Genomic DNA, 24,481 nt, shown 5'->3' on the forward strand with positions numbered 1-24,481 from the left:
CTTACGCGGCTCCTCTGTCTTTCCTGTTTGGCCCCTGTTCGACTAACCTCAGGGGCCCTTGCAGTTAGGGTCCCTCTGTATACCCCACCCAGTCCTAATGCTTACTGTCACTTCTTCTTCCTTCCAGAGCTTCTTCGAAGGACAGTCTGCACCATGGGACTCCGCTAAGAAAGATGAGAACAGAATGAAGAACAGATACGGGAACATCATTGCATGTGAGTGTTGGCAGTGTGCTCGGGCTGGGGATAGCTTCCTGTTAGCCTCTGCTGAGGCTGACGCGAGCTCACACAGGGAGGATTTCGGGTGCTCTTACTGCTTCCTTCTGCCCTGAGAACCGGTGTTGTGCTCCCCAGACGGGAAGGAAAAATGGCCTGAACCCTCTCACTATGCCAGTGTGCACTCGCTGTGGGGCTGGTTTTAGATTTAAGACTTAAGTAACATAGGTAACATTAGATGCAAGAAGGAAAACACATTTCAGAAGGAATAAACCTCCTGAACCTAATGTTCCCTGCTACTGCCTGGGAACAAACAGAACTAATGATACACAGCACACCTCCATGCTAGGAGCTCAGAGTCCTCCACAAAGCATTACCTCATTAATCCTCTGGACTTTGGGTCAGGTAGGTCAGTAATGGCCCCATTTTCAGGGCAGGAAAGTGAAACTCAGAAGTTAAATGATAGTCCCCATATCACAGTACTCATTAGCAAAAGAACTAGGATTATATCTCAGAAATTGCCAATGCCTGTGAAACTGAATGTTACCAATCCATAATGCCTCAGACGGCTTTTAAATCGAGCCCAACCTCATTAATGTTCCATAACGAGGCCGAGACTCATGCTGGATTGATGAGCCTCCCTCTCCCGGGGCCAGCCAGCCATCCCCTGCACACACTGCTCCTAGCCGTGCATGACGGCACCAAGGTACCAAGGGCCCACAGCAGCTCCCTGGTGGGATGAATACTGTTTCTAAGGATACATAAGCTGAACAGCAACAAGGCCTGGAGCCCATCATGTCTTGTTACTTGCAAGAGAGCAAACAGGTTAACTTTTTCCGGGTGAGCAGTCCCTGGGCTTTCTGGATCGTGAAGGTCCTGTTGGATGCTGTTTGCCTGAGTCACCAATCCTGGGGTCGACAGCGTCCATGACAGTGACTGTCGAAGAACATTGTACCCACTCTTCTACTCATCTCTCCTTGCAGCTGGACAGAGAGAATGTGCTTACATAGCCCCGGTAGTCCATCCCTCCCTCCAGCAGAAACTTACTGATGACTTCCTGTTTTGCTAGATGCCAGGCCGGACACCCCTGTAAGGAGATGATTAAATAAGTGGTGCCACTCTCCTGGCAGCTACAGTCTGGTGCTGGGTTTGGCAACTGTTTTGGTTAGAAGATCCAGTAGGAGATGTCTTAGCCTTTACAGGTCTTACTCTGTTCCTGCTGCTGTACTGAAATACCCAAACAGAGTAATTTACAAAGAATAGAAATGCATCTCTCGTGGTCCTGGAAGCTGGGAAGTCCAAGATCAAGGTGCCTGGTAAGGGCTGCTCTGCTGTGTCCTCCAGCACAGGGACAGACACCATAAAGGGGGAGCCTCAAGGGCCCAGCTGCTCCCTCCAGCCTGTCTGGGAAGTGCTCGTCCTTCCTAGCCGCGTCACCTCCTCAGGGCCTCTCTCAATGCTGCACTGGGGCTTCAGCTGCACCCTGACTACTGGGGGGACAACACTCCAACCCTGGTGACGGCGCTGCCCAGCGCTGCTTTTGTGGTGCAGAGCCTTGGCCTGTGCCCCACTAATGCAGTATTGCAAAGCTGTGCACCAGGCTGGGGCTTCGGGCTGCAGGTGCTGACGCCCGGTTGGTGAGGATCAGATCCCCAGGGCTGCCTTTCCTTTCTGCACACCTCATTTCTCCCACTGCCAAGATCGTCTCAACCCTCAGGACCATCACTTAGGACTGATGGTTTGAGGGCCCCACACCTGGGGCCTGAATGTGGCCTGATTTCAGCAGACCCCTACTGCTATAAATTTTCTGTCTGCCAGCCGGACCAGGCCTAGACATCCATGGGATAATAGATCTCAAGTGCACACAGAGTGGAAACTGCTCTGCAGAGATACTGTTGGGGACCAGTAGGAGGAGGCAGGATCAAGGAGGAGTGGACTGATCAGGAAAGGCCTGTCATAATGTGGGTGTGGTAGCTCATGCTTGCAATCCCAGGACTCAGGAGGCTGAGGCAGGAGGATTGCTGTGAGTTGGAGGCTAGCCTGGAACACATAGTGAGACCCTGTCTCAAAAAAAAAAAAATGACCCATTGGACAAAAGAGAAGAGCATAATAATAGTTATACTAATAACAACTACAAGATACTGTTTGGAGTCTTTGTCCCACCACGTACTAGCCCAGTGGCCTCGGTAAGTCGTGAATTTGCTGAGAACATGACCCACTGTAAAATGGAACTGAAATGCCACCACAAAAGGACATCGATCGCTACCTGGAAAAGGTGATTACACCTTTTCTTCTTCATTCCTCCTGTGTTACCCATCTTCAGCTTAGTAAACTCAGTAGATCATTTAAAATTTTTTAAAAAGAAAGAAATAGCCTTGAAGTCTCCAGCTCCAAACAATGCGCTGGTAAGCAGTCACAGGTGGCATCCTGCCCTGGAATTGTTAGCCGCTGCCCACGGCAGCCGCCCGCTCTCCTGGCGTGGCTCTGGCTTGCACTGCGTAGTGGTTTGGCCTGGCTGGGCCTCTGCCTGGGTTTGCAGGGCTGCAGCCTCCAGCCGCCGGCTGCCTCCACCACCCCGCCTTGTGCTCTCTCGGGTCCTGCGCAGCCGCATGGCTCTTGTCCCTTCCTGGGACACCGTCACAGAGACTGTCTCTTCCTCGCGCCACCTCCCATGACACCCTGCAGCCTCACGCTGTGCATCTGTGCTAACTTCTCCTGTAGTTCACTGCTTTTACAGGAAACCCCTCTCGAAGTGTTATTTGTAACTGATTATTTACGTAAATACAGATTTTATGTATAGTTTTGTGTAATTCTCTATAGGCCCACGTGCTGGCATATACCAAGCTAACGATCACACCACCTGCCAGACAACTGAGTGCTTCTCTGTGCAGCATCCATCGCTGTCTCTACTGGTGACAGTGAGGACAGCCTCTGTGCAGCTGCGAAAATAAATGCCAGCTCTCCACAGACATGCCAGGACTTGAGGAATAAAAATAAGAATGCTCACCCAACCCTTGCTCAGGTGTCTGCCCTAGGTACACGGTGAGGGCTTCTTTACTGGTGCAGAGGAGACCACTGCCACCTTCCCACCCCTGGGAGTGCAGGAATTGCAGACGGATGCCAGGAAGTCCACTTCCCAGGACCCTGGGGACCTCATCACCCCCTAGGACGAGGAGGGGCGGTTCTGACACGTATCTGAAAGATTCCTGCTAGTGCCTTGCAAAGAACATAACAGTGTTCGTAACGATCGCAGTCCTTGTTTTGCAGCCGTGTTTGCATATAAAATGGTGTCATTGGTGCTTAAAAAGTGTTTATTGGCTTTTGCTCTTAAGTAAGTCAAACTCTTCCTTTATTTACACTATAAATGTGCCGAGCTAGCCCTTTCCAAATAGAAATGAACATTCGCTCTGCCATTGCCGCTGCCACCACACGCAGCCACCGCCTCCTAATAGCTCAGCAGCTCCTTCTTGTAATTAACTCCACATGGAAGCCATGCACCAAATCTCCAGCTAACGAGGCAGCCCCTGGCAGCTGCTCCGCACTCTGAGGGCTAGCGGTCGAAGAGGAGCCAGAAGCCACACACACTCCCCAGGCAGATTTACCGCGTCCTCTCTTCTTCCATTCACTCAGCAGATACATATTGATCTGCCATGTGCCAGGCACTGTGCCAAACTGGAGTCAGTCTTTCCACAGATAGTTACTGCGTGCCTGTGATACACCAGGCACCACTGTCCATGTCAGAAAGAGCAGGGAACGAAACAGGCAGAATACTTTGCAGGTAGGTGAGTGCTTAGCATCTCTGCGGAGGAGACAGAGCCCATCCCTGGTCCGAGTGCACTGTGTTGAGAGATGCCAGAGAACACATGGCAGGAGGCGGTCTGGGCCGGAGCTGCAGATTTAGACTGGTCCAGAAAGGCCTCCCAGTGAGGACACCAGGCAGGACAGAACGGAAAGCAGGAAGGAAGTGGCCTGAGGGAGGCGGTGTGGGCAGGACTGCATGGGGCTGGTGTTGCTGGAGCAGAGAGCCGGAGGGATGGGGGATGTGGGCACCCTGGGGTGTCTGCCCCAGGGCGTGGAGGAAGATGGCAGTCAGGATGGATTCCCGGGTCAGACCTGGTGCACAGACAGCAAAACTGCAGTTGGGGGCACCACAGAGCTACGTGGTTCTGTGGAGTATCGCCGTGTGCGGCGGCCTGTACAGGGGGCTGGGAAGGCATCCCTGAAGGGGTGACGGGGAAGCCACCTGAGAGAAGTGGGTACAGCAGGAAGGGGGCTCCAGGAGGGCAGTGCTGGCTCCCAAAGGGCCTTCAGTGACCCTCGGAGCCAGGAGAGATGGGTGGATCGGAAAAGGGCACTGGTTGAAAGATCCTCAGTAGCCCAGATGAGAAAAGCTAGACTGCAAGCTAAAGAGATGATGTCATTCTAAAGCAGTAGTCACTGAGCAAGCCAGAAGGTGGCTGGGATTGGAGCAAGGCAGATGGAGGGTCAGGAATGATGCTTGTGATTCTAGCTTTCGGGAAGACGGGTGGACAGACAGACACATGGTAGGTAGATGCTTGTTGACTCCAGTGGGCAGCACTGGAAGGAACCAGTTTTAAGGAGAGCTCGGGTGGGCAGTGGCACGGGCGTTTATGAGCTGAACCAGGATGTTTGGAAACAGCCAGTCGTGTGGAGGGGTCTGGCTGTAGGTGTGAGTCCGTGACCCAGGGGCAGGTGGGTGGTGGTTAAAGCCATTGGCAGGAGGAGAAGGGCATGGGTAGCCCACTTCCCACCCGGAGGGGCTGTGACAGTGGGCAGCAGGGAGGCCAGAGTGCTCAGCCGGAACAAAGGAGTGTCGTGTGGGGAAAAGACGGGTGTCGGTGGTATCCTGTGGGCAGATCTCATGCAGTCCTGACCTAGGTAGTGGTGAGGACCACAGCAGGTGCAGACTTGCCAGGAAGGGAAGAAGTCCCTTCTGAGTCTGGTTTTATCTCAATTGGCACAAGCCCCACCTTCCCACCACGCTGCTGACCGAAGATACCCCAGAGGGGCTGATGCTTTCCACCTAATCTGTCCCTCCAGAGTCTTCAACCAGTCACCCAACCTGGCCGGCTTGTGCCGAAGGGTTCACTCACAGGATTTCACATTGCAGCAAAGTTCTCTCTCTGCTGATTGAAGGACTCCAACTGTGTCTGCCTTTCTCTCCTTTTCTCTTTTAAAGGAGTCTGCAGTTGTTGGGGCCTGGCTTCGCTGAGAAAGCCCAGCAGTGGGAAGGGGGAGCAGTGGTGAGTCAGATGAGGAGGAACCGGCAGGGAAGCCTTCGGTATTAAATTCAGGTGGCCAGGAGAAGGGAGAAACAGGCTGCCAGGAGATGCTTAGGAAGACAAAGGGGAAAATCTAGAAAATCAGCCAAACATGAGTCGGGAGTCCCGCCAGGAGTTTTCAGGGTCTCTAACTGAGGGGCACAGGGAACCAACAGAGCGGAGCTCCCCGCAGAGCCACGCCGTCCAGCTGCGGTTCCCTCTTTGCTTCCCGCTCGGTGCCTGCAGGCCAGGCTTCACCCAGGGGCACCAGCAGGGTCGGAGGCCCCGGGCTAGGACCCAAGCCTCCCACAGCTCACGCCGGCTGCTCCGCATGTGGTGCCTAAACCAAGCGCAGCAGCACCCTTGACAGCAGGTAACCACGGAAGGTGCGAGCCCTTCTTTGCAGAAATCAATGGTAATTAAAGTCAATTCCAGTTTACTTTGAATCTGTCACCAGTATCAAGCAGAGAAAGAGAACTGGTTGGAGTACCAGTGGCGTACTGCACCCCTGCTGCCGGGGGAATAGCTAATCACACACCGGTTAAAGTGGCGAAGCCATTACCAATATCATTATGTTTAATATGAAAGTGTGAAAATGTAATGTTACTTAATGAAAAGGCCATAAGTACCATGTTTTAGGGACCTAGGGCATAAAGACCTGTTTTATTTTCATTATTTTTTCCTAATTGCCCAACAGTTTTCTAAAGTTTCTTTTCACTGACACACAGTAATTGTGCATGTGATACCTGCATACCGGGCATAATGGTCAGATGGGGTGTTAGCATTTCCCTTTCCTTAGGCATTACCATTTCTTTGTGTTGGGAAACAAATCTCCTTTCTTCTAATTCTTAATAAAACAGATAATACATTTCTGTGAGCTCCAGTCACCCAGCTATGTTATAGGCATCAGAACTACTTCCACCTGTCTGTGTGCATCTTGGTACCTGTTATCCAACGTCCCTCTCTCCCCTCCCTTTCCCAGCCCTGCTTTAATCTTACATGACCCACCTTCAATCCATGCATACATACAAATGTACATGCAGGCTACATGCTACATGCCTGCGTGCATACATACAGATTGCAGAAAAGCTGCAGCCCATGGTCATTTTCAGCAGTAAGTGCTGTTTGTTCTGACGGTGACTTTTATGTGCCCATGTCTCCCCCCAGAATGCAGTTTTGCCATATTTTATCTAGTAAGGGCTTTTCAAAGCTCTGAGAGGAATGGCAAGCAGTCTTTATGAGTTTGTTAAAGTGGCAGAGCCCATTACATTTTGGGAGGGAGGAACACTGAGTTGTGATTATGACATCAACATCCTGTGGATTTTGATCATATCCTAGTCATGCATGGAAAATAGGCTTCTCTTTTCTAAAATTACAAAAGCAATTCATATGCATTAAAGAAAATTTATACAGTAAAGAACCAGAGGGAAGTTGCCCAGAATCTCATATCTAACTTTAAATCCTGCTAGACTGGGCGTGGTGGCACACACGTGTAATCCCAGCACTGGGAAGGCTGAGGCAGGAGGTTCACTGTGAGTTCAAGGCCAGCCTGAACTCCATAGCAAACCCTGTCTCCAAAACATTAAAAAATAAATAAATAAGTAAATTTATACCCTGCTAAGAATTTGTTTCTGATTCATCGTAATGATTTTTCTATGCCTGAAGTTACTGATTTTATCTTTCTTAATATTTTATTTTGGTGGCTTTAGTTTTTAAATGAAAAATGCATTTGTGGGTTTTTTCTGATTATAAAAATGGAATAGACCATGTAGACAGACAGTGGATGTAGTACATGAAATCATAAAGATGAAAATAAAAACTACTCCACACTTTACCCCTAGCAGCAGTGCCATCCTTCCACCTGTCCCTCTGGGCATCGCTCTCCACCTCCATCACTGCTCCCTCCCTCTGGGGTTCTGGCCCCAAATTCCAAAACCACAGATACCCACATCCCTCATATTTGGGTAAAACTGGTGCCGTTCTCCAGACACTTTAAATCACCTCCGAGTGCTTACACCTAACACAGTGCAAATGCTGTGTAAATGAGTGTTACACTGCATTGTTTAGGGAGTAATGACAGAAAGAAGTTTCCCCCAAATATCTGCAATTTGCAGTTGGTCCACTCCGGCCGTGGAGCCCACGCAGAGGAGGGCGGCTGTCCGTGGACACGCTGGGTTGCGCTGAGATGGACCCGTGTTAGGTGCGTTGCTTCGCCGAGCCACCGTGTGGCACCTCAGCCTTTCCGGATGAATACCCTGGAGCCACAGTGGCCACGTCTAGTGCCTATACCAGGGCCCTTGCCCACAGGACCAGCACGGGTCACTTCCAGCTGACGGTGTCACTGAGTGGCTGAGACAAGTGCTGAAAGGAAAGAGTACACTTTAGGGAGCATCTTCAGGGCGACTCCACGAGAGGGAAACGTCTCGGGCAAAAGTGGAACTGACTAGGTGAACAGTTAAGCCCCGAATGAGGGCACTGGCAGTAGGGAGGCAGCACTAGGACCCTTTCACCTCCTCCTGACTCTGTACCAGACGTGTGTCGCGCCGGACTCACAGGCATGCACTGCATCCTCACACCAGGTGGGAAGTGTTGGCGCCATTGCTGTCCCCCTTTCACAGCGGGGAAACTGCAGCACTAATTAAGTAACTGGTTCAAAGTCACAGGGCCGGGGCGGGGGGTGGAGGGTGCTGCCCAGCCGCAGACAGCAGAGGCTTTGCAGAGAAGCTGAGGAGTGGACCGCTATTTGCTGTTTCCAAACTTTTTCCTGTTTCCCCTTTACAATCACTCTTCTCTTTGCCAGAGATTGGCTGCATCAAGTTTTCAGCTCTGCAGTCTCCGCTGTTCCCCGAGCAAGCAGCTTGGCTGTTTCTGCCCTGAAGATCCTACTGTGCCTTTCCACAGGGATGGCCTCCCGTTCACGCAAGAGACCGTTGCTTTTGATGAGAACTAACTGTACTGTGTTTCCGCCGCTCACCGTGTCTGACTGCCCTTTACCATCCCTGGAGTCCTGGGAAGGTAGCTCACGGTCTCCCCTGTTTCAGGGAGGAAGCTCAGCAAGATCCAAGGTTGTGGGACTGGCAGAGCCAGCATTCAAATCAGGGTCTCTGGGAGGCCATGGCTCCTGTTATTTTCGATTACTACAAAAGAAGAACATGAAATGGCTTTGAAATATCCAAGGAAAAAATGCCCGAGCTGGGAGAAAAACCCAGTTGGGACTTAACAATTCTAAAGCTGAGGTCCTCTCAGCTCACTGAGCTGTGTACCCAGAAATCCCAAGTCCTCGGGTCCTGACCCCATGGGTTTCTGTTTAGTAATTGACTTCTTGTTCCCCGCAAATCCCGTTGGATTTCTCAGAAGCTACAACTGCGCCGCTGAGTTCTCCAGACATCCTCCTTCCAGCCCAGAGTTCTGCTTCCTGTCCCGAGATGCCCCTCCTAGCTGGTGGCTCCCCAGCCAGCTGCAGCACAGGGCTTAGTGTGGGGGCACGGGATGTCTTGGGGTCCTTTGCCTGAATGACTTGTATTTGCCACATGTTGGGAGTGTCCCTCAGGCATTTCTACTTGGAAATTTGACACAATTTAGCTTGAAGAGAAACTCGAGGAGCATTACCAAGTTTTCCTAAAAGAATGACTAATATATTTTCATCTTCTTCAGTGCTTGCACCAGTCTGCACGCCCACCAGCAGTGGAGCAGGGTTCCTCTTTCCCCACAGCCCCACCAGCATTTGTTATTGGTTGATTTCATGATAGCAGCCATTCTTTCTGGAGTGAAGTGGAACCTCAGCGTTGTTTTCATTTGCATCTCTCGAATGACCAGTGATGTTGAACATTTTTTCATGTATTTATTTGCTATTTCTACTTCTTTGTCTGAGAAATGTCTGTTCATTTCAGATGCCCATTTTTGGATTGGGTCTTTAAATTTGGGAGGTCTGATGTTTTGAAGTTCTTTATAGATTCGAGATAGACCTTTGTCTGAGGAAGAGCAGGTGAAGATTTTTTCCCACATTGTGGGTTGTCTCTTCACACTGCTGGTGGTTTCTCTTGCTGTGCAGAAGCTTTTTAATAAGAAGAGATCCCACTTGTTGATTGTTTGTGCTAGTTCACAGGCAACTGAGGTTTTGTTCATGATGTCTTTTCCTACACCGATGTCTTCAAGAGTTCTACCTAATTTCTCTTCCAGCCGGTTTAGTGTTTCTGTTTTAATATTTAGATCTTTAATTCATTTCTATCTTAGCTTAGTGCATGGTGAGAGATATGGGTCTAGTTTTAATCTTTGGAAAGTTGAAGCCCAGTTTTTCCAGCACCATTTATCAAAGAGGCTGTCTTTCCTCCAGTGAGGGCGTTTGGCTCCTTTATCAAAGATGAGATGGCTGAGTGTGTCTGGCGTTGTTTCTGCATCTTCTAATCTGTTCCACTGGTCCTCAGGTCTCTTTCTTTGCCAGTACCATGCTGTTTTTATCACAGTAACTTCGTAGTAGAGTTTCAAGTTGGGGATTGTGATATCCCCTACCTTGTCTTTATTGCCTAGAATTGCTTTTGCTATTCTGGTCTCTTGTTCCAAATGAATTTTTGGATTATTTTCTCAAGGACCATGAAGTATGCTACTGGGATTTCAATTGAGATTGCATTGAATCTATGTAGCAGTTTTGGAAGTATGGCCATTTTCACTATGTTTGTTCTTCCTATCCAGGAGCAAGGGATGTCTTTCCATTTTTGATATCATCTTCGATCTCTTTTTTCAGAGTGCTATAGTTTTCAGAGTAGAGGTCTTTGATTTCTTTCATTAGGTTGATTCCTAAGTATTTCAATTTTTTGGATGCTATTGTGAAAGGAATTGTTTGCCCCATTTCTCTCTCATTGAGTCTGTTGTTTGTATACATTGTGTGTTGACCTTGTATCCAGCTACTTTACTGAATTTGATTATTAAGTTTACAAGGCTTGTGGTGGCGTTCTTGGGGTCTTCTATACAGAGTATCATGTCATCTGCAAAAAACGACAATTTAACTTTTTCAATTCCTATCTTTATTCCTTTTATTTCTTTCTCTTGTCTAACTGCTATGACTAATATTTCCAAAACTATATTGAATAGGAGTGGTGATAGTGGACATCCTTGTCTTGTTCCTGATTTTAATGTGAAGGATTATAGTTTTTGACCATTTAGTATGATATTGGCTGTTGCTTTTTTATAGATGGCTTTTATCAGATTGAAGTGGAGACTGTCTATTCCAATTTTTTGTAGGGTTTTTGTCATACATGTTGGATTTTGTTGAACACTTTTTTGCACCTATTGAGATGATCATATGGTTTTTGTCCTTGGCTCTATTAATACAGTGCATTACATTTATTGATTTGCGTATGCTGAACCATCCCTGCCTCCCTGGGATAAATCCCACTTGGTCAGGGTGTATGATCTTCTTGATGATCTTCTACATTCTATTTGCCAGTATCTTATTAAGGATTTTTGCATCTATGTTCATTAGTGAGATGGCCTATAGTTGTCTTTTTTGCTTGGGTCTTTCTCTGCTTTGGGGATCAAGGTGATGCTTGCTTCCAGGAATGAATTTGGGAGTGTTGCCTCCCTTTCAATTTCATTGAAGAGTTTAACATCAGTGGCAATAGTTCCTCTCTAAATGTCCTGTAAAATTCAGAGGTGAAGCCATCAGGGCCCAGGCTTTTCTTAGTTGGTAAGTTTTTAATTATATTTTCGATTTCATTGATTGATATTGGGTTAGAATTTTTAGGTCTTCTTCATTCAACCTTGGTAATTCATTTGTTATCTAGAAACCTGTCCGTTTCTTCTGTGCTTTCCATCTTATTGGCATATAGGTTCTCAAAGTAGGTATTGATAAAGTCCCAGGGATTTAGCTCAGTGGTTCTGCCGCCTGCCTCGTAAGTGCAAGGTCCCAAGTTCAATCCTCGGTACCAAAAAAAAAGGTATTGATGATCCTTTGGATTTCTGCGGGATCTGTTGTAATTTTACCCTTTTCATTCCTAATTGCATGGATTTGGGCCTTTTCTTTCCTTTTTTTGACAAGGTTGGCTAAGTGTTTGTGAATTTTGTTTATTCTTTGGAAAAACCAACTCTTTGCTTCATTGATTTTTGTATTGTTCTCTTAGTCTCCATTGCATTGATTTCTGCCCTGATCTTTATAATTTCCTCCCTCGTATGAGCTTTGGGTTTGTCCTGCTCTTCTTTTTCTAGAAGCTTGAGGTTCAGCATCAGGTTGTTTAATTGAGCTTGCTCTGTTTTCCTAATATGTGTATTCACTGCTATGAATTTCCCTCATAAGACTCCTTTCATTGTGTCCCACAGATTCCAATATGTTGTATTGACATTGTCATTTAATTGTAGAAACTGTCTGATTTCTTCTTTAATTTCCTCTGTGACCCATTGATTATTCAGAAGTGTGTTATTCAATTTCCATGTATTTATGAAATTTTTGCGGTTTCTTTTGCTATGGATCTCCAATTTCATTGCACTATGGTCTGATAATATACAGGGGATAACTTCAGTTCCTCTGCACTTACTTAAACATGTTCTATGAGTGAGTATGTGGTCTATATTGGAGAACGACCCATGTGCAGCTAAGCCTCTGATTCAGGGTAAATGAGACTGCAAAACAATAATGATGAGTGTTCATACACATGTGTCTGCCCCTGCAGTTGGTATCTTTTCTCTTTGCAGTGCTGAGAATGGAAGCCAGGGTGCCACACATGCCAGGCAAGCGCTATAGCCCTGAGCTACATCCCAGCCCCTGTATCCCTTGGTTTTTTAACCAGCTGAGCACAAGAGGACACCGGGAATCCACAGGTTCTGTGGCTGGCACCACCATTTTTCTTCTTTTGCTTTTTATGTCTTTCCTGGACTCAGGTGTGGGTGGTGATGCTGTCCTGTCACGTACCTGTCTGGGAAGGGCAATTCCCCCATCAGCCTGCAGCAAGGCACAGAGTAACTGGGTAGGTGCTGACCCATTGAAGCCGAAAGCTGCTGTCACTTGACACCAGTCTGGGCTCCAGGGCCAGTGTCCCTGGCCTGGCTTCCACACAGCCCGACCCTCCTGGACTCTGGCCCAGTCTCAGTGCTGACAGGCACAGCCTCCATAGCTGAAGGTCCTGGACCCATGGATCATACCAACCTCAGATTGCAAATACTTGAAAAAAACTGTGTCTGTACTGAACCTCTGCACGCTTCATCTTCCTGTCATTGTTCCATAATTAACAGCATAGCAATAGTGTGCGTAGCATTTGTACCATATTAGGTATTAATACATAGGCCTTCCATAGGCCCTCCACAGGTGATTGAACGTATATGGGGGATGTGTGTAGCTTAAGTGCTAATACTGTGCCATTTTATAGGAGGGGCTTCAGCACCCATGAAAGTGGGTTTTGGTAGCCACAGGGGTCCTAGCACCGATTCCCCACAGAGAGCAAGAGGCATCTGTGTGTCCTTGGCCATGATGGAGCCACCTTTCACTGTTCATGTTTTGCCACTGGATGGAAGAGCATTTCATAAGGTTCGTTTTCCTAATCTGTACATGTATCTGCCAAGTCCAGATGAAGGCTGTAGACTGTTGTCATCCATTGGCCAGCAGTAGACGCACAGACTCCACTGCCTTCGGTTCATCAGGGGAGGGCAGGGGGCCATCTCAGGAGGGTCTGCCTCGCACAGCAGCCTGCAAGTCCACGGCACCCTTCCCTCCCGACTGCCACCTCCTGGCATGTGCCTGGCTGGCGGGGAACAGGAGCCGCTGCTACACAAGGGAGGGATGGAGATACTGGGCTCTTATTTTCCTCCAGTTATGGTAAAGCACATGCAACATAAAACAGATCATCTTAACCACTTTTAAGTGTACAGTTCAGTGGCACTGAGTGCTTTCAAATTGCCGAGCAGCCATCACCACTATCAGGCTCCAGAGTTCTTCATATCTTCCCACCAGAAGCCTGTGTTCATCACACTCCCCACCCAGGCCGCAACACAGCCCCTCCTAACCCCCATTCTGCTTCTGCCTCTCTGCATTTCTCAGCTCCGGGCACCTTGGAAGTTGATTCCTATAGAATCTATCCTTTTGCACATGTCTGGCTTGTTTCATGTATCATAGTGGTGCCACATTTACAGCACGTGTGTTACTGTGTTTTTTTCTTTTAAGACAAAAGATGTTGATGTATGAGTTGTTTTTTCTAAACCGAGATCTCAGTATTCAGGTTTAGCTGCAGAGTTGGTGTTTCGTGATAAGTAAGTGGGCCTTGGGTTGCCGTTGGCACTCGTCTCTGAAAGGTGCGCCATCGCTGCTGTGTCGCAGTGTCTTCAGGTGGGCTTGTCGGCAGACCGTCCTGAGCTGCTGCCCAAGTGCCCAGCTCGACCACTGGCGCCCCAGGCTGCCCCACTCACCCCTGCTCATCCCGCGCCACCCCTCTTCCACCGGAACAGCACCCAGCGAAACTGTCACGGTGGCGGTCCTTATTCTTGTTTTTCCTGCCTTATGTGTCCAAGAAGAATACAGTGTCCCCACAAACACAAGCCACATGCACGATTTTACATTCTCTAGTAGCCACGCTAAATAACAAAAAGAAATGAATGAAATTAATTTAATAGTATATGCTGTTTGAGCCACTATATCCTAAACATTAATATTTCAATACCTAATCAATATAAGAATTATAAATGAGAAATTTTACATCCTGCTTGTCTTACCAGGTCTCCAGTATGGTAACCACAAGCAACGTGTAGCTATTTAAATTTAAATGCATTAAAAATTCCGTTCCTTTATCATTTCAGCCTCAGTTCGCATGCTCAGAAACTGAACCTGCATAGTGGCTGCTATACTGGAGAGAGATACTGGATGTTTCCACCAACACAGGAGGTGCTACCAGAGGACACTGGCACCGACTCTTCTTTTACACTTTGCTTTTTTATCTTATTCAACCTTGTGTGGATTGCATTCACCCAGGTTGCAGTTGTAACTATATCTTATCCCCTTCCATCACTAAGTAGCATCACACTCCATCAGGCTGTTTCCATTGTTGTCAATTGTAGGCATATTGCTGTATGCCTTCACATACGTGTATACCAAGATGTGCACACCATCCATTTCCCCACTGCTGGGCCATGGGGTGTGGTGCTTGATTTCACTGCATACTGGCACTTTGCTTTCCATGGTGGTTGCGATAATTTCACCTTCACCATCAGCATCTGTGGGTTTGTAGAACTCTAATTCCTCACCTGTGGTTGTTATCGTCACTGTCTAGTGGGTGTGTGGAAGCATCTCGCCATGAGTGAGCTGGGCTTTTCCGTTTCTTCACAGACATGACAAGTAGGCAGACTGGCTGTGATTGGACCCCCGAGAATTGGGCAGTACGGCCTTGGGAAAGGTATTGGGGGGGACATTCAGGATATATATGACATGGTATTTGACCACAAGATGTTATAATCTGGCACAGTCAACTTTTTCAAAGAAGAAGAGATTGTATCATGCATATAGAGACAAAAACAGCCTCCATCTCTGTAGGAAATACAGTGGTACCTTGGTTCATGAACTGAACTTGTTCCATGATTCTGGAAAAGATGACCATATTTGTTTTCCCGTTGTGCAGGAAAGATGACCACAGTCGTGTTCATCACCCGATGCAGAGTTCACAAGCAAAAACAAATTTTTGCCAAACACTTCTGTTTGTGAACCAAATTGTTGACAAACAAAAGAGTTTGTGAACCGAAGTACCACTGTACTCTGTGTATTTGTCTTTTGGAATTCTCCATCATGAGGAAACTAAGCACAATCAATAGGAGGTGATGGGGAAACTACTCACAGCTTCCATGTATAGAAGATGAGAATTTAATGTTGCCCAGAATTGAAGTCCCTCAAGAGGAGGTTCCAGAACGCCTTGAGAAGCCCATGGGTGGTGAATCACAGGGCGTGGGCAGCACTTTTCCTGAGGTCCTAAGAGAAAGTGAATGAAGGGGGATTCTAACCGGGTGTGCAGTGTGTCCTGAAGACAGGCCTGCTTCTGCTACCTGGGAGGCTCTGTTGTGTTGCCTGCCTTCCTCAGAACTGTGGAGGGATAACTAAGCCTCCCTTCCCAGGAGATGACTAAAAGCCTCCTGTGTGCAGAATAGCCGTGATCCTGAGCTCACATGGCTTCCCCAGTGGGCTTGCTTGTCGCTCCCTCTGGAATAGCTCTATGTGCGTGCGTGCGTGCGTGTGTGTGTGTGTGTGTGTGTGTGTGTGTGTGTGTGTTGTGCTTGCATTCCTCACAAATACAAAAGCTGTAGCCACACATGTCTGGTGCACTGGCACACACCTCCCCCAGACCCAGCACAGGCAAAATACAGGCTGTGGGGATCCACTGGTTTAAAGTAAAATGTGTTGTGGGAAGCTAGTCCCTAAAGTAGGTTGTGCTGAGGGAGCATTCTGGCCGCATGTGGGTCAGTTCCCAGGGCGGCTGTCATGCTGTGCGGACATGATCTATAAAGACAGTGAGGAGGGATGTGTGGGAGCCTATAGCACAGCACATGAGGATAGCCACCGGCATTTATCTACACTCACTGTAGGGGAAGATTTTCCACTTTCCTTATGTGTATCATTTTAGTGCTCACAGTAATTCCACGAGGAAGGCACTGTTCTTCCCCATTCACAGAAAAGGAAACTGGGGCCCAGAGGGATACAGTAACTTTCCGAAATCACAGGAGGGGTTCTCACCCACAGCAGGGATTCTGCCCTGCCTCCTTGCCACAGAGCTTGCGCATGGAACCACATCCCATGTTCTTTCGAGCAGAACAGAAAGACACAGCTTCTGCTAGGTTCTTCCTCTAGATCCTCCAGCCTGGTTTTTAACTAGATTTCACATGAAGTTATGAGGCCCTACTCACTGTGAGGCTCTGACATGAAATAATCTGTCTGCCACATGAAGTGAAGCAAAGTTAGAAAATCGACACCAATTTCCTTCTGCCTCCACTGCTGACAACAAAATGTTCAGCGGGAGGATGAACATCAGGAACCAATAGGAAATTGTGGCTCCCACCTGTTAGGCTGTCTAGCCAAGGAACAGGTCAGCACCTGGCCCAGTGATCAGGGCGGAAAGCCCACCATCTGTAGCTCTGAACCCGCTAACCCAAATGAAATGTTGGGTACAGTCAGCCTTAGGAAGACAATAACCGTTCTCTAGCAGGCCCTCTTCCTGCCCTCTGTGTTGGAGTGAAGTTTGCAGGCCTGGTCACCTAGCTCTCCTTGGAAACCATAGGAGCTTTCCTTTCACGGGAGCTGGCTCTCATCTCTTCTAAATGTTGGTTTTCCATGTGTGTGTAAAGGAAAGTTTCCCCTGCTACAAAGAATGTGAATTTAAGTTGTTTTTGATTTTTTTTTCTGGTGTTAGGAATGGAACCCAGGACCTAAAGCATGCTAGACAAATACTCTATCGGTGAGCTATATATCTAACATCAAACTAATTTTCAGACAGATATAATTTTTCAAAAACCAGTAGGTTCGCTTTTAATATGTTTAAGACGTTTGAGATAAGGGGAAACATACTATGTTCCCAGCCCTAATCTAGTGATGAAGAGAGGATAATCCCTGCCCTTCTGGAGCTTTTAGCACTTTTTCCTTATAAAATATAGATTTGCTTGGAAGTCACTGAGCTGTCTCGATAGTATTTGTAAAGGAAATTTTCCACTCAGGAAAGAAGTGCAGCTATTAGCGTGTTTATGCCCCTCCTACACAGCTTAGTGTCAGATATCATGGTTGCCAGTGCACATCTTCATTTCATCCCTGAAACAGCTCCTTCCTGTCAAGCTCTCCATCCTCTCCTCCAGAGCAGGAGGCCAAGGCCTTACTGCCCAGCTTGAATGGGCCCAGCATTGCTGTGACCTGCAGGTGTCCTTGGGCTCAGAGAGAAGGCTTAGAGAACTGGACACTGCCATGAGGACTGTGGGCTGGGCCTGTAACTGTCATGTGTAAGGCAGATGTCATAGGCAGCCTGCGACACCCCAGGGGATTATGTGATTGAGTGAAGTTGTTCAAGCTTCAGTCCCAGACATAACTCTGTTTTGGATCACATGACTGCATGTAAGTCCCCAACTTTTTCCAATGCTATGTATATATCAATGATCAAATAACGGGCTAATGAGATTTACTATAAAAGCTAAAGAACCATAAGTCCATTCAAGTATTAACACCAAAGTAAGAAGTTTAGAAGGCATCTGATACTTAATTCTTTATCTTTGTGTTGGTGCGCTTTCTGTTACTGTAACAAAACACTTGAGAGAAATAAACCTAAAGAGAAGGGAAGGCTATTTTGTCTCACACTGCTTGAAAGGTTCTAGACTGTAATCAGTAGATGTTGTTGCTTTGGGCCTGTGGCAAGGCTGCACATCACAGTGGGAGCACATGATGGAGAAATCTGCTCACCTCATGGCAGCCAGGAAGCAAAGAGAGGGGCCGGAGTCCCAACATCCTCTTCAGGCCACACCTCCAATGACCTCCTTTCCTTCCACCAGGTCCCACCTCCCATAATGCTACAGGCAGGGACCAGGCGTCCAACACACAGGCCTTTGGTGATCACTGAAGACCCCACCTCCAGCAACTTTTATAGCAGCGAGTATGCAGATGGTCTGGGAGTGGTTGCACAGCACCCTGAGCGATGGCCTTGGTCAGTGGTTGTTTCCTTTTTCCTTTGCAGATGATCATTCCCGGGTGAGGTTGCAGACGATCGAAGGAGACACTAACTCAGACTACATCAATGGGAACTACATCGATGTAAGTATTTTGAAACTGTCATTAACCTGGATCATTCCAATGCCTGCCACCAGATTGGGCGTCTGCTGTGACATTAGTGGACGTGTGTCACACTCAGTCTGAAGACAAACACAGGCATCTCCCCATCCCCACAGAATGTCACAGTGGCAGTGCAGTGGTCATTCTTTCCTCGTCAGCCTATGTGTGGATAAATTCCTCTGTCATGCCCTATACCTTTTCTGCCATCGCATGCTTCTGTGGACTAAGAAAATATTACTCCCATTTTTTTGTCAACAACTTGTAATTATTCGACGCTCTTAAAAAATCTGTTTGCATATTAATAGGACAAAACTCTCTGATTCCTAGTGCAGTGATTTGCAGTCTCTTGTCATCAGTGCACTTTTAAGTTGCCTTCAAAGTCATCTGCAGCTGTTCGCCAGGACTTCCAGCACAAGCAGGACGTGTCATTAAATATGTAGGCTGCTTAATTATTGAAGACGGCCTCTGTTCATTCTGCATCGTGTTAACTTAATGTCTTACATTAGGATAAATTCTTTAGGAGACAGCATGTTTTCAGTTGAAAGAATGAATGAAATCAAAAGTAGCCTGAAAAATCAAGGGAAAGCTGTGGTTCCCTGCAAGGCCCGAGTCTACATTAAACAGATTTCAGCTTCCTGTGGTTCCCAAGATGCACAGTTTCTTCATCTCTCGGTACTGCTAGGAATTAGTTTTATGCATATATAAGTCAAGCATCCCTAATCCCCAAATCCCAGTGCTCCGGAATCTGAAACTCTGGGAGCTCCAGTGTGATGCCCTGGGTGGGGAATTGCACCCCTGACCTCCTGTGACGGGTCAGTCAAAACCCAGGTGCAGACACACAGCTTATTCAGTGTCCCCATGAGAAAAAGACTCCAGCCCCTTCCACTATGACACACAAACTTTATTTCATGCACAGAATTATTAAATTACCTCTAGCCTATGTGTACACAGTGTACAGGAAGCAGAAACAAATTCTCTGTTTAGATATGAGTCCCACCCCCAAGGTATCTCGTCACATATATGCTTCTATTCCAAAATCCGGAATCCAAAATTCTGGTCCCAGGCATTTCAGACAAGGGATATGCAGCATATGTATGGATTGTTTCATTTTCTTGGTTGACTGTGACTCAGATACTACCAGAAAGTAGCTAGCATCATAATATCTAGGAAAGAGTTACCTGAAAATGAGTATAATCATATTATTTTGGGTGTTAGTTATAAAAACTTGACAGTTTAGTTATAGATTTGTGGGTAGGGCCTGGGCATCATTATTAAAAGAATAGTTCATATCTTATTCATCCGCAAAGACTCTGTACCATTTTAATAATGGTCAAATCATACCTGTTTTAGGGTTGATTTTACTGTTGTTTGCATCAAAGCAGAATTTCTTCATCAGGCATATTGAGCATATCCTCCACTCAGAACTACACTCAGTCTTCCATTCGTGGGAGTTCCCGGAGCCCCACAACCTGGCACCTCCTCCCCACAGTGACACAGTGTGGAGGCTGGAAGACAGTGTCTCTGCATTCCCCTCTATGCCAGTTGACCATGGCCACACTCCAGGCCCTGCTCCCCGTGACTCCTGCCAGGTCCTTGAGCACAGAGACAGTGTCCTCCTCATCTTTGTGCTCATGCACCTGGTATGGGGAGCGCTTGGTAAATGTGTGACGCATGGTCCACTGGAGGAGTAGGCATGGTGGAGGAGATGCTTTGCACTAAGCGTTCCACGGTGGATGTGTACAGACACAGAGGACAGAAGATGTTTCATCCCAAGGAAGTAGCATGCACCAGACTATAAAATAATGAAAATGCCTCATGGATGGGTGTTCCTTTATCTTAGAAGAGAGAAGAGGCCGTACATAGGACCCCTAGTTCACTGAGTTGATAAGATCTCATGCAGCCTATTATGTACCAGTTACCATTCTGGGTGCTGGAGTTGTAACCATGAACAATTCATATTAAAAACAAAACCCCTGACTAACGGAGCTGATGACCTAATTGGGAGAAATGGACAATAAGTAAAATGAGTGGGTTCCCTACAGTTTTTGAGAAGTGGTATGTGCTGTGGAGAGAGCTGAAGTCAGGGCACTGGCTTGCCAGGTTTGCAGGCGAGCCGCAGGCTGGAGTGGCTGGAGTCAGAGCAGGCGCCGCTGGGAAGGCGGCCTGGAGCGCAGATGAGGTTGGAGCTGTGTAGATGACGGGGAGGGTCAGCCCCTGCCCAGGCCTTGCTGGAGAGCTTGCCTGTTGGGTCTGAAGGAAAGCAAGCAGGCAGGCGGGGAGTGCGTGGGTGGAGTGGCGAGAAGAAGGGTTGGCGAAGAGGCCAGTGACACTGGAGGGAGAGGTTGGAGCCAGCCAGAGCATCCTGAGTCAGTCAGTGGAGGGACTGGAGCGGAGCGAGGTCTGGCAGCCCCGCAGAGACCTCGTGGCTGCTATGCAGGGAGACCTGCTGGATGGCTGCGGAAGCCACCTCCTGGAAACCACCCAAGAGATGATGCTGGCGTGGCTCACACAGCGGAGAAGTAGAAGAGTCCTCGTCTACCATGAGGCTGCGCCAGTGGGATTTGCTGGCAGATTGGCCACGGAATGAAAGGAGGGGAGGGTCAGGGACGCCCTGCAGAGATGGAATTACCATTCTCTCACAGATGGCCTGGGGAGGAGCAGATTTAGGTGTGGCCGGAAGGAAATGAGCTCAGGGTTAGATGTGTTATACTGTAAACACATAGTAGACATCCAAGTGGAAGTGTCAGCAACTGACGCACATTAACACCTCAAGGGAAAGATCTAAGCTGGAAATAAGAGTATAGGATTTATCAGGATCCGGGAGGCCTCGGAGCCATGGGACTGGGTCAGATGAGCAGGAGAGTAAGCGTAGATGGAGGAAAATGCCTGAGAACTAGACATGCCAGCATCATTATCAAGGGGAAGGGAAAGAACCACCAGAGCAACTGAGGACAAGTGGCCAGGGAGGGAGGCAGGAAGAAAACCAGCAGGGAGGCGTGTCCTAGAACCAAGTGGAAAAGAATCTGAAGGGGTCCATGGTATTAGTGCAGGTGAGCAGGTCAGGTAGGGAGGACTGAGCAGTGACTGGTGGCCCTGTCTAGTCTGTGGTGACTTCATTTGTCAAAGGTGTCTTTCCTAGCCACGAGGCACTGTCTTAGGTGCTGGACAGATAGAGCAAATAAGGCACATGAAGTTCTTGCCCTTGGAAGATGGATGAGCTAACAGAAAATGAGTAATTGTCTACCGTCCTATGCAGTATTGGCCACCATGCTATCATTTGAAACATACAGCCAGTCCGTTGTCTGAAAGAATGCCTGCTTTTGTGGTTCATTGCTGTCGTCTTGTTTTTAAGAGCAAAAGCAACCTAACAGATACACGTTGAAATTATCTGATAAATCTGTGTTTCCTCCCCATTTTCTCTTTTCTGTTTTCCAGCTAGTTTCAGGCACAGTGTATGTAGGACGATCTTGGGACAGGATGGGAAGTATTGAGGTCCGTGATGATGTAAGGAGTTAGTGAGTGCAGTGTTCCGAGTTGCTTTTATCATTCCCAGATATTTATCGTACAGTTTCCTTGCTGCCTGCTTTCTCTTCAGTACCAAATTTAATCTTTCCTGTCTCTCACAAGGTCATGACAACAGGAAGAGCTCTGCAGAATTTCTACCTCCTTATACTCCCTGCCTTTGCAGTACAGCATCCTATCTGGGTATTCGCAGTGTTCAAGACTAGTCCTGAGTATTACTATTGATGTAACTGTCCATACCAATGTAACAGAATATGTGTTAAGCCCATGGCGTGTTGCCAATAACATCCCAAACACAAATGAAATTCTATCACCTCCTCCCAGCCCGTTTGGACCTTAATAAGAGTGGTGGTCATGTTAGTTCAGCGGATCCATAAGCTGTTAGTGTTTATTGCTCATCCAACGTCTCATAGCCCGCGTGTGATGGAGTTATTCACACCTCCGGCAGCACCAGAGCGGCTGCAGTTGATGCACCTCTGCTTATTAAGAGAAACTCAATGGTCTCCAGTCTGGCAATGAACTTTCAAGCAACGTGAATGTCGGCGTTTGTATGCGCATTCATTTCCGCAGACGCAGCCTCTGACCTCTGTGCTACTTATTGATTTTAAGTTTATCAGATATTCTTTCTCATTTATTTTTAGGGCTATCATCGACCGAATCATTATATTGCTACCCAAGGTAAGTTTATTTCAGCTTTCATGTCTTCCTCCGGTTGCTTACTTGCCATTCTCTGTCATTGCGTGCCTGCTCCACCCTCCTTTTCCCATCAGAAATTCTACTGCTGCAACCATTTAGCTAGAACTTCACATTGAGATCATTAGAAGGAATGTGTTCAATTCGTGAGTGAATTCAATCTATCTACCTTAGGAATGAGTCTGATATTTGCAAATATAAATATATACACATCCATTTTCTGTAGAAATGGTAATTGCTGCTGGGAGCCCAGTTGGATCCAGTTAGCAGTCCCTTTTCCCGATGGTGCTGATGACCTGTATGTAATTGGGTGGCTGCAAACCTGGTCACTTCTGCAAGAAATGCATCTGCAGTATTAGGGGAATTGGGAGGAGATTGCTATCTCCTGGGAAAAGGGGATGCTTTTGGGTGGGATGACCCAAAGCAGCTTTGTGGCAGAATTGAGAACCTCTAAATGATAAGACAGCATGAGCAAAGATGTCTTTGTCGCTTTCCCCATCACTGGACAAAATTCCTGGCACCCACAAAATAAAGGAGGAGAGGTTTATTTTGCCTTGCAGTTTCAGTGCATCACTCCATGGTCTCCTGGCTCCAAAACAGCATAGTGAAAGGGTCAGGACAGGGGTGGCCAACAAGCAGAGAAAGAAATAAGGAGTTCACTAGAGAGAAGCTGTAGTCCTCGTGATCCCATCACTTTCCAAAAGCCTCGAACTTTTGGAAACTCTCTGAGCACATGAGAGTTTGGTAGGGACATTTGTTACCTAAACCATAGCAGATGAGGAAGCTGGAAATGCTGCTCCGAAGTGGGCACAGCACATAGGTCTTTTGCTAAGGGAGCCGAAAAGAAAACTAGAGCAGATGTTGAGGAAGCTCGCGTCAGTGGTTTTCCTGTAATCTTCTCTACTGCCTGTGAAGCAGGTCATCTGAGAAGAGTGAGGATCCCAAGAGAGGCAGGACTTAGTTAGGGAGTCGCTGTGAGATGAACTGAAGAAGTGTTACACAGCAGCCATGATGTTCCCCATTAAGGTGGAAGAGCCCGTGTTCTTCCATCTGATTGTGTCATTTCCAGTAATACATTTGTGCATTCCAGATCCACATCATAGCAGCCTTACATCCCAGAAACAGGAGCAGGGAAATCAGAAGGTTGTGACCCCCGAAAGGTCAGGGTTTAGTGGGAAGTGGTGCATAACAGGAAGTCAAGAGAAAGAGAATAGAGCATGCCAAGAAAATCATGCCTGAAAAATCCAGGCTGGGAGATCAGAGGCTTCCAGGACACCATGGGAAGAGGAAAGCGCTAATGGTTGGAGGCCAGGTTCGTTTGACAAGTGCCAGCGTAGAAGGGCTGTGACAGCCAGGAAGCAGGATTTCAGCATGTAGAGCAGCACTGTCCATTAGAAACTTCTGCAATGGCAAAAGTGTTCTGTAGCTGCTCTGTCCAGTATGGTAGCCACCAGATACATGTGGGTACTGTGTGCTGTATGCACTCAGCCCTTTGTGTCTGTAGGTCCCATATCTGCAATTCAAGCAACCAGAGAGGAAAAATACCAGGGGGAGAGTACGTCCATACTGAACATGTGTAGACTTCTTCTGTTGTCATTGTTCCTTAATCAATACAGTTCAACAACCATTTGCATAGTGTTTACATTGTATTAGGGATTATAAGTTACCCAGAGAGGATTTAAAGCATACAGAACGATGTGCATAGATCTTATGCAAGCATTTCCCCTGTGTATGTAAGAGACTTGAGCATCTACAGATTTTCATATCCTCAGGAGGTCCTAGAACCAATCCTCCAACGATGAGGGATGACTGTACCTAAGTATAGTTAATGCGAACAAGGAACTGAACCTTAAATTTTAATATCCATATAAACAGCTACATTTGTCTGTTCCCTATGGAAGTGTTGGACAGTGCAGCCTTGGGTGGAAAACACTGGATGAGGCTCTGATGGAGACACTGTGGCATCTTCCCTGCCTGGTGTCTACTGCTATACCAAGAGCTCGGGT

At 47.4% G+C, this 24,481-nt stretch overlaps 1 protein-coding gene across 14 annotated transcripts in view; it reads left to right on the forward strand.

The window, feature by feature from the left end:
- The window catches only part of Ptprm (protein tyrosine phosphatase receptor type M), a 675,227-nt gene that overhangs the window by 580,321 nt on the left and 70,425 nt on the right, over positions 1–24,481 (forward strand). For all 14 annotated transcript variants that reach the window (XM_087189931.1, XM_087189938.1, XM_087189934.1 and 11 more), the window contains 3 exons: positions 128–215; positions 18,166–18,242; positions 22,424–22,460. In XM_087189931.1, coding sequence (XP_087046057.1) covers positions 128–215; positions 18,166–18,242; positions 22,424–22,460 — 202 coding nt within the window. The remainder of the gene's footprint in view (positions 1–127; positions 216–18,165; positions 18,243–22,423; positions 22,461–24,481) is intronic.

Source organism: Heterocephalus glaber, unplaced genomic scaffold (assembly GCF_053883595.1).
Source record: "Heterocephalus glaber isolate CG9 unplaced genomic scaffold, H.glaber_assembly_v1.0 deba00000331, whole genome shotgun sequence".
Lineage (NCBI taxonomy): Eukaryota > Metazoa > Chordata > Mammalia > Rodentia > Bathyergidae > Heterocephalus > Heterocephalus glaber.